At 46.3% G+C, this 22,904-nt stretch overlaps 1 protein-coding gene across 4 annotated transcripts in view; it reads right to left on the bottom strand.

Annotated features, from left to right (window-relative positions):
* The window catches only part of DIAPH3 (diaphanous related formin 3), a 555,175-nt gene that overhangs the window by 482,132 nt on the left and 50,139 nt on the right, over nucleotides 1–22,904 (bottom strand). For all 4 annotated transcript variants that reach the window (XM_050947581.1, XM_050947589.1, XM_050947561.1 and 1 more), the window contains one exon: nucleotides 15,092–15,196. In XM_050947581.1, coding sequence (XP_050803538.1) covers nucleotides 15,092–15,196 — 105 coding nt within the window. The remainder of the gene's footprint in view (nucleotides 1–15,091; nucleotides 15,197–22,904) is intronic.

Below are 22,904 nucleotides of genomic sequence, written 5' to 3'. Positions count from 1 at the left end.
TTGCCAGCAGTTCAGCTGACCCTCCCCCCTGCCATATGCTGCTCCTGCCCTCTGCCTTGGAGCTGCTCCCCAGAGCCTCCTGTTTGTTGTGGGGGAGGGAGGGCGGAGGGGGGTTAATGTCAGGGTGTCCCCCTCCCCCTGCACCCCACTTACCCCATCTTCCATAGAACATGGGGACACATGACAGGGCTCAGGATGGAGGGAGCTTCCTGGCAGCAGCTGCCATCTCAGCTTGTTGATTAACTTTAAAAGGCAGTGTGCTTACAGTGGGGTCAGTGTACTTAAAGGAGCAATGCACATCTCTCACAGGGTGTGTCTGTTTGCCATGCTGTCTCCCCTATCTCCATTTGTGCTGCCTTGTAGAGTGTGAAGCTACATTAACAATGAGTTAACCCTTGAGGGCTCAGTCAATTGCTAGTTAATCTTTAGCAGCAAGGCATCCCCTGGGAAATATCCCACCCTCTGACTTCGCCACCTCATCCAAGCTCCACAATCATCTTTGCTCTGTATCAGTATTCAATTGTTTGTTTAAAATGTATTTTTGTGTGTGTATTATTTATTTGATATATACATACACATACAATACACATTTTCACCACACAAAAGTCTTTTGTCTGCTGAAAAAAAATTTCCCTGAAACCTAACCCCCCCCATTTACATTAATTCTTATGAGGAAATTGGATTCGCTTAACATACCATTTCACTTAAAGTCGCATTTTTCAGAAACGTAACTACAATGTTAAGTGAGGAGTTACTCTACATACATCTCACAATGATTATAAACCTCAAGTTAGGAGCTCTCTGTAAATCTCTTACATCTTATTCTTTATGGATAAATATCCTATTAAGGCATGTGTTGGGTGCAGGTCTCAGTTGAGAAATGTTTGTTAAAAAAATGGAATCCTTCATAAAAGGGATCTCTGTCACAGAGGTTGTGAGTTTATTTTGTATGGGGCATTTTGATATGGTCAGAAGAAAGCAAAAGTAATTATGATAATTTGCAACATGATATAGTGATTCATCTGTCAAAGCCACCACAAGGGAGCAAATGCCAGAACTCAGTTCATTATGGTTTGCTGCATCCCTTTGTCAGATGGCATTTAAGAGGTTCTTGCATCACACTTGTATAATAATGCCATATTTATTCCTGCTGTCACATTAAATCCACACGAAAACAAATTTTAATGGCCCTTTGAGACAGGGACCTTCTTTTTGCTACGTGTTTATACAGTGATTAGCACAACGGGACCATGATCCATGATTTGGGCTCCCAGGTGTTAATGTAGTTCGTATTCATAACAATAAAAGCCAAGAAAACCTATTTGGTACAGCAGACTATGGATCAATACATAAGCCCATATTACTCCTAACAGTAGAAGGAAAAGGGTTGGGAATCCATTTACAGAAGAGCTTTCTGGAAACATTACATTGACAGTCACTGTTCCAAATGCCCATGGTGTGCAACCAAGATTTGACACTGCATGGGATAGGAATTTAAGTGAAAGAGCCTTGAAGGATTCCCAAGCCATACCTGTTCAGGTAACATACAATAAAAGGTATCCAAGTGGTACTACTTTAACAGTATATATTACAAAGAAGAACGGGGTGGCTCCTTATTTGGTTACCAAAATTACTTGTGATTTCTGTGCTAAATTTATTCATCAAGAAGGGAAGTATTTGTAACCTGTATGTGATGACCACCATCTTGGCTAATACAACATTGACTGAAGTAGGCACCTCCAAATCTAAATGTATGACTCTGCATCTTGAACTAAGCTCTATAGCTGGAGACTTTAACAGACTCATCTTCTATGAATTGAGCACAGAGGGCGAGACATGTAACACACTGGCCAGCAGGGTACATATGCAGCAATTCCTACATTTCACAGTCATGATGCCAAAATAAGATTGCAATACTTTAAACTAGTGACGAAGTTAGATCATACAAAATGTATTCTCTAGGAACAAAACTATTTTTGAGTCTTCATTTGAGACTCACTGGTAATGAGCAATATCAAGGAAAGGACAGTTACCTGTTCCGTAACTGGCATTCTTTGAGATGTGCTGCTCATGTTTATTCCACAGTAGGTGTGTGTGCTCGCCATGTGCACTGGTGACGGAAGATTTTTTCCTTAGCAGTACCCATATGGGGGGAGCACTGCAGTGATCCCTGGAGTGGCGCGTCTATATCGTGCTATAAGGGGAGCCACGCACTCCTCCCACTCTCGGTTCCTGTTTGCCAGGCAACTCCAAGGGCAGGTCCACACTGCAGCATTAAATCGATTTAAACAGAGTTAAATCGATTTAACGCTGTACCCGTCCACACTACAAGGCACTTAAAATCGATTTTAAGGGGTCTTAAAATCGATTTCTGTACTCCAGCTAAACGAAAGGAGTAACCCTAAAATCGATTTTACAAAATCGATTTAGGGCTAGTGTGGACGGAAATCGAAGTTAATGGCCTCTGGGAGGTATCCCACAGTGCACCAGTGGCCACTCTGGACAGGTAAAGGAACTCTACTGCACTGGCCAGGTACACAGGAAAAGCCCTGGGAACTTTTGAATTGCATTTCCTGTTTGGCCAGCATGGAGCTCTCAGCAGCACAGGTAACAATGCAGTCTCCTGAGAATAGGAAAAGAGCTCCAGCGTGGAACACACAGGAGTTATTGGATCTGATCGCTGTATGGGGAGAAGATTCTGTGCTATCAGAACGGCGTTCCAGTAGATGAAATGAGAAAACTTTTGAAAAAATTTCTAATGCCATGAGGCAGAGAGGCCATAGCAGGGACTTGGTGCAGTGCAGAGTTAAAGTGAAGGAGCTCAGACAAGCGTATCAGAAAGCAAAAGCAGCAAATGGCAGATCCGGATCTGAGCCAAAAACATGCCGCTTCTACGCGGAGCTGCATGCAATTTTAGGAGGCAGCGCCACGACAAGCCCCCCCTTGTCTGTGGATTCAGAGGTGAGGGTAGTAATCTCAGCCATTGCTGATGATTCTGCGGACGGCGAAGATGTGGAGGACGAAGAGGAGGACGAGCTGGCAGAGACCACACAGCACTCCATTCTCCCCAACAGCCAGGAGTTTTTTCTCAACCAGACAGAATTACCCTCCCAGCCCTCCCAAGCCACTAGCCCAGACAATGAAGCCATGGAAGCGACCTCTGGTGAGTGTACTTTTTTAAATAAAAAACATAGTTTAAAAGCAACCGTTTTTTAATGATTGATTTGCCATGAGGGCTTGCATGCATTAGCTGGCAGTAAAGTTACTGGAAAAGTCTGTTAACATGTCTGGGGATGGAGCGGAAATCCTCCAGGGACATCTCTATGAAGCACTCCTGTAGGTACCCCAAAAGCCTTTTCAGAAGGTTTCTGGGCAGGGCAGCCTTATTCCGTCCACCATGGTACGAAACTTTACCACGCCATGCCTGGAGCACGTAATCGGGTATCATTGCGTGACAAAGCCTAGCTGCGTATGGTCCCGGGGATTGCTGGCATTCAAGAAGCATAATTTCTTTTTCTCTGTCTGTAATCCTCAGGAAAGTGATATCGTTCATGGTCACCTGGTAAAAAGTAATGTAGTTTATTAAGGGGACAGAGATGACCATTCCTTCGTAGCTGCTTTCCTGCGCCTTTAAAAAAATCCTTCCCTTGCAGTTAGCCATGGGGGGGCAGGGGGTAAAAAACAGCCCATTCCTACGGGGAGGTGTCTCTAATGGCGCTGACCTTTTTAGCATTTGGGCAGCAGGAATTTTCGCTGCTAATTGCCAAGGCATAGAGGGGGGAAGGGGGAGGTGGTAAGGTTTCAGTGACCTGCCATTACAGCAGACATGCAGAGTAGGGGGGGAAACCATTCACAATTTTCCTCTAGTGCTTAACCTTTCTGATGGCATAAGAAAAGAAGCAAAAGATGTGCTTTTTAGCAGTTTGGCTGCCAAGCATGAATGTTACCTGGTAATAGCCAGTGGTACGGGGGAAAGGAAGAGGTTGTACGGTTAACTGCCATTAGATGTATGCCTTACCATGTCCGCCTGCAAGCTGATTTGTAATCCCCAGACCTGTGTCTGTGTTGCTCTCTGACACCACAGCCGCAAGCACTAAATATTAAAAGAATCAAAAGGCGACCTTGTAGTGAAGTGATATGTGCTAAGTACGGTGAATAGTGTAGTTCACTGTGAAAGAGTATAACCATTGTTCTGTGAAATGTATCTCTTATGATCCTTCTATCACTCTTTTCCCCCACTCATGCAGCTGCACATTTTTCAAGCCTCCCTACCCCAGTCCGACGGATAGGTCAGATAAGGAGAATAAGGAAGAAGAGGACACGGGAGGAGATGTTCACAGAAATAATGGCAGTAACCCGAAGTGAAAGAGCTCGTCTGGGGGAGTGGAAAGACGTGGTCGCAAAGTACAGGAACGCTGCCAGTGAACGTGAGGACAGGAGGGACCAACATGAGGACAGGAGGGACGCTCGAGATGAGATGTGGCGGCAGGAAGATCAGCGGTGGTGGAAAGGAACGCTGGAGCTCCTGCGCGACCAAACTGACATCCTCCGAAGTCTGTTGGAAGAGCTGCGAGGTCACAGAGTGCCACTTCAGCCCATGTTTAATCTCCCTCAGTACTCACCATGTCCCACATATTCCACACCCAGACGTGTAAGAACGCGTGGGGGAAGGCTTTCTGCACCTGCCCACTCCACCCCCGTGGACAGTCCAACCAAAAGGCTGTCATTACATTGAAATGTCCTTAATGGCCTTTTTCTTCCCTCCTATACTCCTCCCAAACCACTCCTGGGGTACCTTTTTATTTCTCTTACTCTTCTTATAATGACATGCTATTCAAAGAAAATGGGAGGGTGGGTTGGTTACAGGGAATGACTTTATTTCCAGAAGCAAGCTGTTATGGAAGGGTGGAGGGTAGCTTGCTTGCAGCAGGAGTCAATACATGCGGGGGGGGTGGGAGGTTCATGAAGGGGAAAGAAACACGGCAGTCACACCGTACCCTGGCCCATGATGAAACTCGTTTTCAAGGCTTCCTTAATTGCCTTTTTCTTCTCTCCCTCCCATCCTCCTCCAAAACCCCTACTGGTGTATTTTTAATTACATGCTTTTTAAAGCAAGAGGGAGGGTGGGTTGCTTACAGCAACTGAGTTTTAATAAAGAATACAAGGTTTTTAAAAGATAGTAACTTTATTTCCATAAGCAAGCTGTTAGGGAAGAGTGCAGGGTAGGTTGCTTGCAGCAGGAGTCAATACGGGGGGTGGGGGAGGTTCAGGAAGGGGAAAGAAACACAGCAGTCACACCGTACCCTGGCCCACGATGAAACTCGTTTTCAAGGCTTCTCTGATGCGCACCGCTTCCTGGTGTGATCTTCTAATTGCCCTGGTGTCTGGCTGCGCGTAATCAGCGGCCTGGTGATTTGCCTCAGCCTCCCACCCCGCCATAAAGGTCTCCCCCTTACTCTCACAGAGATTGTGGAGCACACAGCAAGCAGCAATAACAAAGGCTGAGGTCTGAGCGAGTAAGTAAACTTCTCCAGCGAGCTTTGAGACGCCCAAATGCACATTCTACCACCATTCTGCACTTGCTCAGACTGTAGTTAAACTCCTGACCACTTTCCATGCTGCCTGTGTATGGCTTCATGAGCCATGGCATCAAGGGGTAGGCTGGGTCCCCCAGGATAACTACAGGCATTTCAATATCCTCAACTGTAATCTTCTGGTCTGGGAAGTAAGTCCCTTGCTGCAGCTGTTTAAACAGAGTAGTGCTTCTGAAGACACGAGCGTCATGAACCCTTCCTGGCCATCCCACGTGGATGTTGGTGAAACGTCCTTGTGATCCACCAGTGCTTGCAGCACCATTGAAAAGTACCCCTTGCGGTTTATGTACTGGGTGCCCTGGTGCTCCGGTGCCAAGATAGGGATATGGGTTCCATCTATGGCCCCCCCACAGTTAGGGAATCCCATTGCAGCAAAGCCATCCACTATGTTAGAACCTCCCCCATTACCATCAGAAGCTCCAAAGCACAGGGGCCCGCAGTTTCGGAGAACTCAGTCTCCAGGTCCTCATCACTCTCGTCGCCATGCTGCCGTAGCTGCAGCCTCCTCTCCTGCATTTGCTGTTCATGGTTCAGCATAGACAGCACGAGAATGCGTGAACTGTTTACAACATTCACGATCAAGGTACTGATCGGACCAGGGTCCATGCTTGCTGTAAAATGGCGTTTGCTCACTTCACCCAGTAAAAAACGCGCGAAATGGCTGTCTGCTGCTTTCAGGAAGGGAGGGGGTGAGGTTGTACCCAGAACCACTCACGACAGTGATTTTTGCCCCATCAGGCACTGAGGTAGTAACCCATAATTCCAAGGGTCAGGGAACACTGCAGGAACTATGGGATAGGTACCCACAGTACAACGCTCCTGAAATCGATCGACGCCTGGGACCATGGACGCACACCACCGACGTAATGTGCCCTAGTGTGGACGCGTAAAATCGATTTTATAAACCCTGTTTTATAAAATCGATTTTACTAATATCGATTTTAAGCTGTAGTGTGGACGTACCCCAACAGAGGGGAAGGAGGGCAGGATGTGGAATACACCTGCGCAACACATCTTGAAGAACACCAGTTATGGAACAGGTAACTGTCCTTTCTTCAAGTGATTCCAAGCTATATCTGAAGGAGGTGGGTAGGAGTTTAAGGGTTTCCGGGATGCATTACCGCCCTACCAAACCCGGTGTCATCCCGTGCTTGGGAGACTATTGCATAACGTGAAGCAATGGTGTGGATAGAGGACCACGTGGCAGCTCTACATATGTCATGGATAGGGACATGAGGTATATAGGCGGCTAATGAGGCCTGAGCTGTCGTAGAATGCGCCTTAACGATAGGTGGCGGCAGGGGTGAAAGTAAAATACAGCTCTTACTGGTACAGGTCCCACTCTCTCCCCGCCTCCCGGAAGGGGGGAGGACTCAGACAGAAGGGGTGGGGCCTGGGGTGGAAGTTACATTTTTTAACCGTATTGTCCGAACACAAGCAACCCACTTCTCCTACGTACTTCATGGATCCCTCTCATTGCATGACTTAGATAAAGAAAATAAAGCTGCTACTACCACCACCACCACCACCACCGTCTGTAATTTTTCTCCTTCTCCTCCCTCCTCCAACCAGGCTGCCCAATGTGGCTAGGCTCCATGTTCCCTCGACCCCTGCCCTCAGCAGGGGCTCCCCTCTAGCTTGTAGCAGGGAGCAGGGGAACTGGCTGAGGGAGAAGCCTCCCCAGATAGCCTGCTGCCTGCATAAGAACAGTTTAAACTTAGCTGTTCACTGGGTGATATGAACCTCCCAGGGTTGTTGGGGAAATATGCAAGATACTTAAAGAAAGTTTTGTCAATTTCAGCCTCAGCATTCTGCAGGACACCGACACCAACAAAACAAAAAGAGATCTGAACCCCTATGCCCTAAGCACATTTCAGGAGTTTAATTCAATATATCACGAGGGTGGAATGAAAACTACTATTTTTTTCAAAGGAGGTCACAATGATTTCCCTGAATATCCAGTTTTCCCCTACAATTCCTTTGTGGTTTTGCCTATCAGGCTATTTGCTTTCCCCGTGAATCTTTAGTTGTTTTACCAAAATTGCTTTGCCCAAAATAAACCCTGATCAGCAGAACACATCTTCCCACCCATGTTCTCCATGTGTTTTTGTTTTGTTTTTTTTTTTAAACAGTAACATTTCAAGAGGATCTTCAAGCAGTTTGGACATGACAACCATGATCCTCTGCTGGGGAGGGAATCGGATAGATTTGAACTTGGAAATGTTTCCTGATTTTGACTGTATTTTTTGTGTATTATATTATTGAAGATAACCTCATCCAGGGGGCAGAAAAGAACTGCCCCAGCTTTGGGAGCACACACACACCCAACAACCGCGAGTGAAACAAACAAGGATGCCAGAAACAGTCCCGAATCCCACGGTTCAAATCACAGCGTGAACAACTAAGTTTGAACTGTTCTTATACAGGCAGCAGGCTACCTGGGGAGGCTTCTCCCTCAGCCAGTCCCCCTGCTCCCTACTACAAAGCTAGAGGGGAGCCCCTGCTGAAGGCGGGAGTCGGAGGAACGTGGAGCCTAGCCACGTCGGGCAGCCTAGCTGGAGGAGGAGAGGGAGAGAAACAAACATGACAGTGAGTTTTCCCCTTCCAAGCTTTTATTAGCTTTGAGTTTGAACTTTTTGTTATGCAGCCAAAAAAGAGGTGAAAAGTAAGCCAGTACTGAATGCTCCACTTCTTTGCCGGTACACTACTGCACCTTTTTTTACTGGTACTCCATACTGGGCTGTACTGGCTTACTTTCACCTCTGGGTGGCAGGGGAAACCCCTGCCAGGTCATAACATGTGCGTATACATGAGATAATCCAGCAGGAAAGACACTGGGTGGAAACTGGTTGTCCCCTCATCCGTCGCATAGAACAGCTGCGAGGATTTCTGGAACAGCCTGGTTTGGTCCAGGTAAAAAGCCAGCACCCTACACATATCTAGCGTGTGTAGGTGGCGCTCTTTGTTGGAGGAATGGGGCTTAGGCCAGAGTACCGGTAGGAAAATGTCCTGATCCACATGGAAGCCGGAGACCACTTTCAAGAGAAAAGCGGGGTGTGGGTGAATCTGGACCTTATCCTTCTGGAAGACCATATACGGGGGATCCAAGGTCAAGGCCCTAAGCTCTGAGACACGTTGGATTGATGTGATAGCAACAAGGAATGCTACTTTCCATGACAAGTGAGGCCAGGAATATGGGGTCAAGGGCTCAAAGGGAGGACCTGTAAAGAGGGATAACACTAGATTTAGATCCCATTGCGGCACGGGGGGCCTAGCATATGGGAATGAACGAGCCAGGCCCTTTAGAAAAGGGATCATTGTGGGAGAAGACTGAGTGGCCCCGTACCAGCGGGTAGAGGGCCGATATGGCTGCAAAATGCACCAAAACTGAGGCGGGAGCTAGCCCTTGGGTCCCCTAAAGGGCAGGAGGTAATCAAGAATAAGTTGGAGCGATGCGGACGATGGAGAGGTTCTCCACTCCCTCGTCCACCTAGAGAACCTGGACCATTTGGCCAGGTACATCTGTCGTGTGGACAGCTTTCTACTTCCCAATAGAACTCTTTTGATGTTCTCCAAATACCTCCCCTGCTCCTCATCTAACCACAGAGCAACCATGCTGTCAGATGAAGCATGGCCAGGTTTAGGTGGAGGAGGCATCCCCCTTCCTGGGAGAGAAGATCTGGGCAAAGCGGCAGCTTCCGCGGAGGAGGCATTAGGAGTTGCAGGAGGGTCCCATACCAGTGTTGACGGGCCCAATCCGGGGCTATGAGGATAACCTGCGTCCTGTCTGCTTTTACTTTTCGCAGGACTTTGCCTATTAGGGGGAAAAGTGGGAAATCATAGAAAAGTTGGTCCGACTACTGAAGGAGGGAAGCATCCAAGATCGCCCCCTTTCCCAGCCCTCCCCTGGCGTAGAACTGGGAGCTGCGTCAGTTCTGGTCAGTTGCAAAGCGGTCGAACCGGGGAACACCACACTCCCGGAAGCTGTAGGATGACCTCCCAGTGGAGTGACCACTCGTACTGGTGAGAAAAAACCCTGCTTGGGTGATCAGCTCACACACTGCAGATGCTGAGTAGGTGGAATGCTGGCAGGGAGATATTGTGGGCTATACAGAACTCCCACAAGCTCACGGCTTCCAGGAATAGGGCCGAGGAGCGCGTTCCTCCCTGTCTGTTGATGTAATACATCGCAGTGGTATTGTCCATGAGGACTCTGACCACCTTCCTGCAAAGGTGTCCGCTGAAAGTTTTGCACGCCAACCGTATTGCCCTGAGCACCCTGGCGTTTATGTGTAGGGATAATTCCGAGGCTGACCACCTCTCTTGTCTTTGAATGTTCCCTATATGGGCCCCCCAGCCCAAGTCCGAGGCATCTGACACCAGGTCTAGTGAGGGGAAGATTTCTCAGAGGGGACCCCTTACAGCATGTTGCACAGGAGGGACCACCACTGAAGGGCAGCAACTACCTGGGACAGTATCGTGACAACCTTGTCCAGCACGTCCCGGGCCTGGGAACACTGGGAGGCCAGCCAGAGCTAGAGGAGTCTCATTCTGACCCTGGCGTGGTGAACCAAGTAATGCACGCCACCATTTGCTTGAGGATCTGAAGGCACGCCCTTGCCATCGTCACGGGGAAGGCCGTGATTGAGACAATGAGACCTTTGGGAGTCTCAAACCCGTCTCTGGGAAAAGAGGTTGTGGCTTCTAATGAGTCCAGTAGCACCCCTATGAATTCTATGTGCTGAACCAGAACTAACGTAGAATTGGTCTTCTTCACCACTAGGCCGAGATCTGGGCACATGGACAAGAGAAGTCCCATCTGAGCCTGCACTTGGGACCGAGAGGTGCCCTTGAGAAGCCAATTGTCCAAGTATGGAAAAATCTGCACCCTCTCCTCTGGTGCTACCACCACCATGCATTTGATGAAATCTCTGGGGGCCGTGGAAAGGCCAAACGGGAGGACAGTGAACTGGTAATGGTCCCCCCTCTACCAGGAATTGGAGGAAGCGTCTGTGTCTCTCGAATATATGGATATGGAAATAAGTGTCCCGGAGGTCCAGGGCCATGAAGCAATCCCCCGGGACCAGGGAGGAAATCAGAGACCAGGGATACCATCCGGAACCGGTAGTGGACCATAAAACTGCTGAGATCCCATAGGTCTAGGATGGGTTTGAGACCCCCTGTCACCTTCGGGATCAGGAAATAATGGAAGCAGAAACCCTTGCCCTGGAGTTCTACCAGTACCCTTTCCAATGCCCCCCGGCAGAGGAGGCATGCCCACCTCCTAGACCAGGAGGTGGCATGCTCCAGGTCCCTGAGACTCATCCATGGCCGGGAGTGGGTGGGGTTTGAGGTGAACTGCAACACGCAGCCCTTGGAGATAGGGTTGAGGATCCACTGGTCCAACATTATATGGGACCACTCCACACAGAAGGCAGATAAACAGTTGCAGAACACAAACTTTATTATTAATTGGGAGGCTTCCCTGGCAACAGGCCCGGTGGCCCCCGCAAAGAGTCAAAATCGCCTCTTTTCCTGCCTTTTGCTCTTCGATGGGCCTGGCTGTGGGGCCAAGTGGGACTGACGTTGGGACCTATGGCCTCTGTTTCCTCGGTCTCTTGAGTGAGGGCTCATATCTGCTCCTAGCAGGGGGAGCTGAAGCCTGCAGCCTGGGCTTGCCCTTCGCCGGAGGGACATACAGGCCCAAGGTTTGCAGGGTGGTGTGGGAGTCTTTCATCCCATGCAGGTGGACATCAGTTTGGTCCATAAACAATGCTTTCCCATCAAAGGGAAGGTCCTGCATCAAGGACTGGGACCCTGCTGATAGTCCAGATAGGAGAAGCCACAATGCCCTGTGCATGGATATGGCGAAGGCCATCGAGCGGACTGCCATTCTGGCCGTGTCCGACGCTGCCTGGAGGGCTGCTTTAATCACTGCCACTCCTTCCCTACCAGTGCCCTAAACTCCTTTTTGTCCCACTCCAGGAGGAGAAGTTCAAACTTTGGTAGGGACCCCCATAGGTTGAAGTCATACCGGCTCAGTAGGGCTTGATAGTTGGCCACCCTGAGCTGGAAACTTGCCAAGGAATAAACCTTCCTGCCAAATGTATCCAGTCTCCCGGCATCCTTGTCTTTGGGGGTGGGCGCGGGTTGACCCTGACATTCCTGGTGGTTAACTGATTCCACCACCAGGGAGTTAGGTGTCGGGTGGGAATACAGGTACTCGTGGTCCTTAGCCGGCATGAAGTATTTCCTCTCCACTTTCTTGGAGATGGGGGCCAAGGAAGCTGGGGTTTGCCACAGGGTAGTCGAGATATTGGCTACCCCCGGAAGAGAGGCAGGGCCACCTGGCCTGGTGCTGAGGACAAGAGCACCTTAAAAAGAAATAGCCGGATGGCTCCTCTATCTCTTCAGCCCGGAGTTGGAGATTGGACGCCACCTACTTAAGGAGCTCCTGGTGAGCCTTGAAGTCCTCCCGTGGGACGGGTGGTGGTGCCATTATGGCCTCCTCCAGCGCCGATGAGGGGACCAGCACGGTGCCTAGGGCATCAGGGGGTACCGGTGGGTCAATGCAGAGGTCAGAGTCCAGGTGCGATGCCATCAGCTTGAGACTCGTTGACTTTTCCCTCTGCCGAGGAGGGGAGGCCAAAGGAGCCGGGGACGCTCCAGCCACTGAATGAGATCTCGCCTGGGCGGGCATCTGCGGCCATGGTGACCATTAACACCACTGCCCCTGCCACTGTGTACTGTGCTACTGACCACCTTGGGGGATGGGCGACGCAGTTTGTTCTTGCTGAGCTGCACGATGTGGAGATGGGCGGCTGGGTGCTGATGCTGAGGTCACCATTGATCATACGGTATTGTAGGAGCAGCGAGCACGATAGTGCCTGCGGCAGTGCCTTCCACGTGACCAGGACCTCGACAACAAGGACCAGTACCTGTCCGAGGTGATCTCCTATACTCACCCCATGAGAGGAGTCCTGTGTGCGATGCCTGGTAGAGAGGGAACTCGAGTCGGAGCGTCGATGTTGGTGTCGGAATAGGCTACAGTAGCTGCGACACAAGGAAGAGTGTCCGCAGCACCTGTCCCATGCCTGTGTCCCTGGTCACGAGGTGTGGAGGAGCCCAGAGGTTTCCATGCAGGCGGCAAGCCGGTCAGCCTGAGTGGAGTAGATGGCTGGCGCAAGCTCTGGGAAGATCACATCAAGCGAGGCAGCAAGCAGTCCTCAGAGCGGAGACTGTGCCGCATCAGGGAGATCTGCTGGGTTCCCAGTGGCAGCTTCCCTCGAGATCGGGGGCCCATCTCGGGCGGCGCCCTGGGTACTGGAAGGGTTAAGATGTCACGCACGTCCTGTGCAGCCTCCGCTGTTGATGGCATCCTCACCGCAGGGGAGGCATGCGTGGACGGGATCGGGCTGCTCCGCTCAACTCGAGTCAGAGGCCTGGGTCCCGAGGGGGATTGCGGGCTGTCCAGGTCGGGTCCAGCCTCACACCTTTCCTTCTCTCAGCGCCCCTGAGTCTCTTCCCTTGTTTCTTGGAGGGGGGGCAGTGCCGGCTAGTGGAGGGGATTTCGCTCTGCACCAAAGAGGTGGTTCCGGGCGTTGAGTCTGTTCAGCATGCTGCTGCCGGGGTCAGCGCTGATTCCATTAGGAGAGCACAAAGCTTCATTTCCCTCTCCTTAGTCCGCGGCTTGAATGATCTATAGATCGTGCAGTGCTCACGTACGTGAGTTTCGCTCAAGCAGTGGAGACACTGAGTATGCAGGTCACTTCTTGGCATAGAACTGTGACAGGAGTCGCATGACTTGAAGCCTGGGGCACAGGGCATGCCCCAAGCCCAATCAACTAACTTGAGAAACTATTGGAACAACTGTACTACTAAGGCTAACTAGAGAAGCTGCAGCAAGGCTGGAGCATGAAGTTCCGACTACCTTTACTGGTGGCAAGAAGGAATTAAAGGTAGGGGAAGCACGCGGCTCCCCTTATAGTGCGATATAGAGGTAGCACTCCCAGGGTCACAGCGGTGTTTCCTCCGTACAGGTACTGCTAAGGGAAAAACTTCCAGCACTGGTGCACGTGGCGAGCATGCACACCTACTGTGGAATACACATGAGCAATCACTCAAAGAAGAATTACTATTTCATTCATCTCTTGGGTCACTAAATTAGAGTACCCAAAAATTTTCCAATACAAGTACAACTTGTGTCACAAAAACTAATTCAAAACGTAGAACTGTTCCACGCTGGATTCAGTTGAAAGACTTCTCTAAAATCTTCAAACATTTACTTTATTTTGACATCTTGTTTCATCTAAAACATCAGTTAGGTTTTGCTATGTGAAATAGGGTGGCTGTGGCAGATGAAATTCCATAATGACAAATGTAAAATAATTCCTACTCATGTGTAATGTTTCAAGTAGTCACAATCCTTACTAGGGTCCCAGTTGGTTCCAACAACTCAGAAGAGAAACTCTAAACCTCAATGAAAAACTTCTGCTCACAGTGCAGTGGTGGTGAAAAAGCAAACTAAGTGTTAAGATGCTTAAAGAAGGGAGTGGAAAATACTGAAAATGTCATTTAGATAAATCAGTGATACAACCTCACCTGGAATACTGTGTTCAATACTGGTTACAAAAAGGAAACAATAGAAATCATGAGGAGAGACTGAGTAAAAGCAACAAGTATGACTGGAGTATGAAAAATAGTTGCTATGAAGAGAAACTGAAAAGAACAGATTTACATTGACGAAAGGATAAATAAATAGTGACATCATAAAGGTACACAAAATAAATAACACTACTGAAAAAGTGGATCAGACATGTATAGTAACCTTGTCAATTCTATAGTAAGGGTCATATAATTAAATTGAAGCGTGCCATACTTAAAAGTGACATGGAATTTTTTTTTCCACAGAATGCACAAGTAGTCTGTGGAACTTGTGGCCTCAATAATCACTAAGATCAAGAACTAAGTAGGATTCAAAATAAAAATTCAACATTTGTGTGTCTATATGACCGCTATTAGACACAGAATACTAAGTTAGATGGACCCTGGCCTGTTCCAGTATGCACTTTCGATGTTGCTAAACCCTGCACAAATTGAAAGTAACAAACAATACAGAATGGAGTATTACAGTCAAGTGTAAAGGATGAATGAAACACCAAGTAAAAATGAAGTTGTTTTAAAATAGTACTGCAAAGTAACACTACAACTGAAACTTCAGATGTTTTCAAGGGAACTTGTTTTCCCCAACTGACAGTTATACCTTTACCTTACAGGATAAACTCGGCCCAACATATACAGACAACTTCCACTGTTACATAAAGATGTAAAAAAAATTAAAATCTGACCCTTTAGGACATTTGCATCTAAGGATTGATATTAGTCCAAAAACTTAATAGCTCAATTAGGCATTATCTTCCCTCCAAATATACATGTAAAAAGTACATTAAAATTTTCATAGGCATATTTTTGGTGTATTTTAGAAGTCACATACTTACAGCCTTCGAAGCAGTACTGATATATTGCATCACCATTTCTTTTTTGGTATTGAAGTCCTTTTCTCGCAATGGTGTTTTTCTGTCTTCATTTAAATTCATATCTTCCTACGGAAAAAAATTGAAAAAAAAAACAACTTGTGTCTGACAATAAGGATCTTAATGAGGTCCTACACTTTGCTGAGTAGGTATATATGAACAATTAAATGTGAAACTTAAGGAAAAAACCCTGTGTAAAAAACAGAATACTAACAATGAGAAAAACTGAAGAAGAGTCAAATAGAAAACATCCACTTGAGCAATTTAAAACCATGAAATAGGGAAAAAAGGAGAGAGCAAAATATAAAGTTAAGTTAAAAATTAAAAAAAAGTTCTCTTTAACTTAAGGAAAATGTGTCATGATTTTACCCACGCTATTTGGCAATTTCAGCATCACCATACTGAATAACCTTAGTCATGTAGGGAATTTGCAGTGCAGCAGCACTAGCAGTGTTGTAGTTCCAATTTAATCTCATCCTAGGAATCGCATGCAAAATTGACACATTTCATTGGATCCAGTGCTGGGGTGGGAGACCTATATTTCAGATAGATGCAAACAGCACAGTCATACTACCTCCTCCTCCATCACCCAAAATCGTAAGGCTCTTGCAAGAATACCACAGAGTTGGAACCACATGCAACAAAAATCAAGACTGCAGTATCAGTCATTTTGGAAAATGTATGCAAGATTAGGGAAAAAAAATTATCTTTGCATCTTTTGTAGAGCAAGCGTCACTGCCTTTTGTTATTCCTGTAATGAGACACCCAAATTGCAATCATCATCTGCAGTTCAGTGATCACATAGCAGCATTTTTCTCCCACATCTGCCTCTGTCAAGAATATTTCAGCTTATTTTAGGATGCAGATCTTGCTAGTAACATCCATGCCTGTCAGTGACCATGAGATGAGATTACGGCACTGCATCCAGGTACATTTTAAATACTTTTGAGAACTGAAGCTGGTGCATAACTTGCTACAAACAGAGTTTCCTGTCATGAGCTTATTATGCTAGTGCTCTGGAAACTGTACTATCTACCTGTGAGTTTCCGCACATAGTTTTAAGTTACTGATTTGGTCTATGAAGGTGACTTAGCACCTGCCTATGTCAGAGGCAGCCTCACTCCGTCCCATATTATCTTATCTTTTTATACTGCAGTATTTAAGTGCCTTCCACATAAAGGTTTTGCAGCATTTTCTAAAGCTCTAGCTTCACACCTAAGCTCATCTGGAAATTTGGTCTATAGCCAGATTTCCCCCCAGCCAACAATTCTTTGTTCCCAGTTCTCATGCACTTAATCCTGTAATCTGGAATCTGCACTATCCTAGAAGGATGCAGCATCGCAGGAGTTCATACCTCAAAATTTACTCTTTAACATCACTGAGGCTCGATCTGTTGATCCCTTTGATATTAAGACAAAAGCCTTAAACCAGAATCAGAAGCCGACTAGGGAGACAGTAGAGCAGTAGTTCAACCTATTTACCATTGTGGGCCACATCCAATACTACCTGTATGGACCTGAGGATGTCACATGAGACACAGCCCTGTGCTGATTGGGCCACAAACGTCCTGTGGGCCAAAGGTTGAGAACCACTGCAGTAAAAGGACTCGAGCACTGGCCTGATGTGCTCGTTGCTGCCTAAACCATGGAGAAGGTGGGCAGCCACATTTCTTGCCAGCTGGAGCCTGTGCTTTGTCATCTTCACATTCAGATTCAGATACAGTGAATCACAATAATCGGGCCTTGAGCTGACAAATGTATGACTGTGGCCAGGTCCTCAGCTGGGAGCAAGTTATACAGACACCTTACAGGCTGACTGTGAAAGGAGGCATTTTTAGATGTTGACACTACCAGGTCATACAAGGTTACTGAGGACTGCTGCAGCTATTTTCAGATTAAACTCATGAGATGGATCCCCATCAGTTCAGGCAAGGTGACTGCTAGTCATTCAACAACTGCCCCAACTTCAAAATTTACTCAGCCTAATCAAATAACCCACATCTCTGTTGGTCCATCAAGACATGCTGCCAACCAGTCTGTTCTCAGCTTTTAGGAAAGGAGAGGTGCAATGAGAGCTACTATTTTGTGATATGGCAGGAAGTAAATATTTGGTTTTCATTATTTTTTTTTATTCAGTGAATTGTGCGATGTACATAACCATATTACACCCTAAGGATCTAACAATCTAGTGCAGTGAATGGGGTCTTTTTTTGAGAGACCCAAAAGCGGTACACCAAAGGATCTATTTGTAATCTCATTTTTGTCCTACCCTTCAGGTTTAAAATATTTAGCCATATTTCCATGCAGAACATAACGTCCAAATACAGTTAAAGTTACTTCTCATTCAACACACTTTCCAGAATAATATATTCTTTAAAGGAAATGGTACCAGGAACCATTCAAACTAGGGTTGGGGTTTTTTTATTTTGGGGGGGGGGGGATGAGGGGAGGTAAACACCATTTTCTTTTCATGTTACATATGTTGAAAATTTCATCACCACCACCACCACCACTCCCATAACCGCATTGGCCATTGGGGCACCATCACTGATGAGCAATCAACCAATTGTCTCCACTTCGATGATTGTGTGTCAGGGCTTGAGTCTCCGCAGAGTCCATTCCTGAACACTCTTATGTTGTCAATCCATCTCTTCTTCTGTCTACCCCTTCTTCTCTTCCCCTATATTGTCCACTGGAGAATGATCTTGGATAGGCCAGATGATCTTGTTATATGGCCGTACCACTTCAGCTTGCGCTTCTTCACGGTCGTCAGGAGGGCTTCATATGGCCCAGCGCACTGGGTGATAATGTTGCGGATCTCTTTATTAGTGACGTGGTCGAAGTAGGAAATGCCCAGGATTTTACAAAAGCATCTCATCTCTACTACTTGTATTTTCCATTCACGTTCTGCCATAAGAGTCCATGTCTCGCATACAAGAAGAAAAATGGAGATAACCAGTGTGTGCAGCAGTTTCACTTTGGATTCTAGGGAGATGTTCTTATTATTTCAAATTGGCTTTAGCTATGCCACTGCTGCTGGTGGCTGCACAGTTCTTGCCTGAATTTCTGCTCTGGATTCTTCATCAGCGATAGTTGCCCCCAAATACTCGAACTGTTCCACTGTCTCCAGCTCTTGTCCATTGATAATGATATGTGAACTGATCCTATCGCTTCTGTTGGTCATCAGCTTGATTTTCTCTGTACTGATTTCCATGTCATATTTTGCAGAGCTTTCATCCAATCATTTCATAAATTTGGCAAGTTCATCTTCACTGCCTGCCAGGCCATCAAAGTCATCAGCGAACCAAAGATTTGAGATTGTTCACACCCAATGCTGACTGTGCATACGTGATCTTTTAGTGCATCAGTCATTATGCACTCCAAGTAGATGTTGAACAGCGCGGGTGAAAGAAGGCAGCCTTGCCAGACTCCAACAGTGGTGCAAAACCACTCTCCTATTGTGCCATTGACAAGAACTGCACTCCTGGCATTGGCACACAGTTGTTTAATGGTAAGAACAAGCTCATGACCAACAGTGTACTTCTTCATGGCTGCCCAGAGAGCTTCATGCCATACTCTGTCAAATGCCTTCCTGAAGTCAACTAAGATGTGGTAGATGTCCTGCTGGTGTTATAAGTACTTCTCACATAGAACATGAAGGTTGAAAATCTATTCTGTGGTACTTCTTCCAGCACGAAAGCCAACCTGTTCTTCAGCTATGATATTCTCTGCTTGTGGCTTCAATCTGTTCAATATGACTTTCAACATCACTTTGCTAGGATGGCCGATCAAGCTTATGGTCTGGTAATTTTGACACAATAGAAGGTTGCCTTTTTTTTGGCAGACTGTTGATTAGTGACTTTGTCCACATGGAGGGCCAATCAGCAGTCTGCCAGATCTTGTTGATTACATCTATTACTATTTCTCCTCCAAATTTAATTAGTTCAGCGGGGATGTAGCTTTTCTATTCTTGAGTGATTTCACAGCTGTATCCACTTCTTCATGCAGTACTGGAAAGTCATCCTCCTCTGTTGAATCTGGGCTGCCTAAGACACTAGGATCTCCTTTTGTCTGGTGATTGTATAGGTCAAAGCAGTAGTTTGTCCACCTGCTGAGGATGTCCCTTTCTTCTGTAAGGCTGTTCCCTTCCTTGACTTGAATTGCATTAGCTGTGGTCCATCTTTCCTTCAACAGATCTTTGACAACCCGAAGGGCTCGTTTGCTACTTTTATTATTGATACACTTCAATTTTAGAGCATTGATTTTCAATCCATATCTCCTTGGCCACCTTCACTCCTTTCTTGATATTTCTGCCAATTGCTCTGTATTTATCAGCTCCCTCAGTGCTGTTCTTGTCTCCCAAGTTCTCTTCTAATGTCATACATTTGTAGTATTTCATTTGTGACCCATGGTTTTGTCTTCTTATGATGTTTCCTAACGACGTCCATTGAGGCCTCATTCGTTACAGCATTGAAATTGTTGGTCATTGTTTCTACGTCTTCCTCTAGAGCAAGAAGAGGGGCAAATTTTCCACTGACCATTGCTTGGAATGACTCTGCAATATTTCCGTCTCTGAGTCTTTCTAAATCAAACTTGCTTCTGGTGAACTTTGGTCTGATGATTTCCCTTAGCCAGAGCCAAATATTTAGCATCACAAGGTCATGATCACTTCCAATATGAACACCAGGGAAGCTCCTTGTTTTAGCTCTGTTAATCCCAGAATGAAATTGGTTTTGCACCTAGGGTAGTCGATCTGGCTGTGATGTGACCATTAGGTGCATGCCATGCAGATCGTCTTGACGCTTTACAGTATACTAGTCACATCTGCCCTGGTGGGAGATGGACGGTGCACTCATTATTTACCTGGGCTGTGATTAATCCACTATAGACATCGTTGCCTTGCTCATCATATGGTGTGTCTTGGGATATTTTTAACCTGGCGGAGCCCATCCCTCTCCAGACAGCCCCTTTTTAAGTCACCTCTAAGGACATGCAGAAGGAGCAGTGGGCCTATTCTGTCCCTGGACCTACAGGGGAAAATTTACTCTGAGCAAGACAAGGATCAAGTGCTCTAATGGCCTTATATAGAGCTTTTTCCCATTTATGTAATTACATTTACCTTTCTTGCTTATGAAATTCACTGAGACCACCATTTCTTAGTGGTTGCAATAGGTTTTAATTTTATACAATAATATTTGTTACATTCTAACGTATGATCCCTATTTATTCTCCTGGAACTGCCCTAGTCTTTGCAGGCTGACTTTTGCCCATTTAAACAAAAACAAAACAAAAGGATTGTCTTCTGAGGATACTTTAGACTATATCCACCTGTTCTCAGAAAATGAGAATTCTATCCTTTTATAATGCTCAAACGCTACTATCTTGATATCCCAAATAGAGCTGGTCCATAAAAAGATCTTAGACAAGAAACAAGATATCTTATCCTGACTGGATACTTATCTACTCTCAAAGCCAGGACACCCGAGAACTAAGCTAAGTAAGTTGCAATTGGTACAGAATCTAATCAAACAAAGTCTTGGGTCAAACAAAGAGAGGTTACACACAGAGATCAGAACTTAACTCTCCAATATGGCAATCCCAAATTCTATCCCCTTTGTGACGCAGTCTTTCAAAGAATCAGACAACTTTTTGCCCTTCACTATGCTACCCGTGAAATGAGGCTACTCGTGCATAGGAAAAACCTACTGTTCTTGTATTATGCATCCTCTAAGGGCTGGTTAACAGGGCTTCTATTTCTTTGACCATGGAATGCTGTTCCGGGAAGAAAGACTGCTGAGCAGAGATGAGATCCATCTGTCGAGGAAGAAGACTCTCTCTGGATCAGACTAGCTAATCTAGTGAAGAGGGCTTTAAACTAGGCTTAACAAGGGCAGGAAACAAAAGCCCACAAATAAGTCCAAAAATGGAGACCTGGGAGAAAAGTTGGAATCTGGGGGGAGTATGGCCATTTATACCAGAAACAAGGCAAAGGTGAGAGAGAGAGAACATAGAGGGGAAATCAAATCAGTATGTTAGATGTCTGTATACTAATGCACGAAGTACAGGGAATGAACAGGAAGAACTAGAAATGACAGTTGGCACCACAGAAACTTGGTGGGATAACACGAGTGGAATATTGATATAGAAGCATACTGCTTGTTCAGGAAGTATACACTTAGATTGAGGTTGAGATGGAAATAGGAGACACTCGTTGAAAATCTCTGGGTAATGATAAAAGGGTAAAAACAAGGGTCATGTTATGATATGGGTTTACTAAAAACCACCTAATCGCGGGGGTGCGGGGGGGGAAGGTGGATAAGGCTTTTTTAAAAAGACATCCTAACAAAATCATCCAAAACATACAACATAGTGGAGATGGGTGACTTCAACTACCTAGACATTTGTGGGAAAAATACAGCAGGGCACAGATTGTCCAATGCTTTGGAGACAATTTTTGATTTCAGAAGATGGAGAAAGTAACTAGAGGAGAAATTGTTCTAGATTTAATTTTGACAAATAGGGAGGAACTAGCTGAGAATTTCAAAGTGATGGCAGTTTGAGTGAAAGTGACCATGAAATAATGGAGTTCATGATTCTAAGGAATGGTAGGAGGAAAAACAGCACAATAAACATAATGGGTTTTAAAGAAAGCAGACTCTAGCAAACTCAGGCAGTTGGTAGGTAAGATCCCATAGGAATCTCGTCTGAGGGGGAAAAACAGCTCAAGAGAGTAAGCAGTTTTTCCAAAGAGACATTAATATGGGCAAAAGAGCCCCCTATCCAAACATGTAGTAAACATTGGAAGTATGGCAAGAGACCACCCTGGCTTAACCAAGATATCTTAAATGATCTGAAACTAAAAAGAGTCCTACAAAAAGTGGAAACTAGGTCAAATTTCAAAGGATGAATATAAACACACACCACAAGCTAAGACACAAAATGAGACTAAACTAGTTAAAGACAAAGAGTAACAAACAAGAAAACATTTTATAAATATATTAAAAGCAAGAGGAAGACGAAGAACAGGGTAGGCCCCTTAGTCAATGAAGGGGGAAAGAAAACATAAAATGTGGAAATGGCTAAAGAGTTGAATGACTTTTTTGATTCATTTTTCACCAAAAGGGTTAGTAGCAATTGGATGTCTAACATCGTTACCACCAGGGAAAACGAGGTAGGATCCAACACTAAAATATGTTAACAAGTTAAAAATTACTTAGACAATTATCAGAGGGGTAGCCGTGTTAGTCTACAACTAAGAGTCCTGTGACACCTTATAGACCAGGGGTTGGCAACCTCTGGCACAAGGCTTGCCAGGGTAAGCACCCTGGTGGGCCGAGCCAGTTTGTTTACCTGTCGCATCAGTTCACCATCCCAGGCCAATGGGGGCTGCGGGAAGCGGCACGGGTGAGGGATGCACTGCCCGCGGCTTCCTGCCACCCCCATTGGCCTGGGATAGCGAACCGCGGCGAGTGGGACAGGTAAACAATGCAGCAGGTAAACAAACTGGCCCAGCCCGCCAGGTGCTTACCCTGGCAAGCCGCGTACCAGAGCCTACCGATCCCTGTTATAGGCCAACAAATGTATTGGTGCATAAGCTTTCGTGGGTGAACAACCACTTCGTCAGACGCGTGTGTCTGACAAAGCGGGTATTCACCCACGAAAGCTTATGCGCCAATACATTTGTTGGTCTAGAAGGTGCCACAGGACTCTTTGTTGCTTTAGACAATTATAATGTCTTCAAGTCACCAGGTCCTCATGAAATACATCCTAGCATACTA

The sequence above is a fragment of the Gopherus flavomarginatus genome, chromosome 1 (genome assembly GCF_025201925.1).
Source record: "Gopherus flavomarginatus isolate rGopFla2 chromosome 1, rGopFla2.mat.asm, whole genome shotgun sequence".
Classification (NCBI taxonomy): domain Eukaryota; kingdom Metazoa; phylum Chordata; order Testudines; family Testudinidae; genus Gopherus; species Gopherus flavomarginatus.
This window is presented reverse-complemented; position numbering and strand designations above follow the sequence as displayed.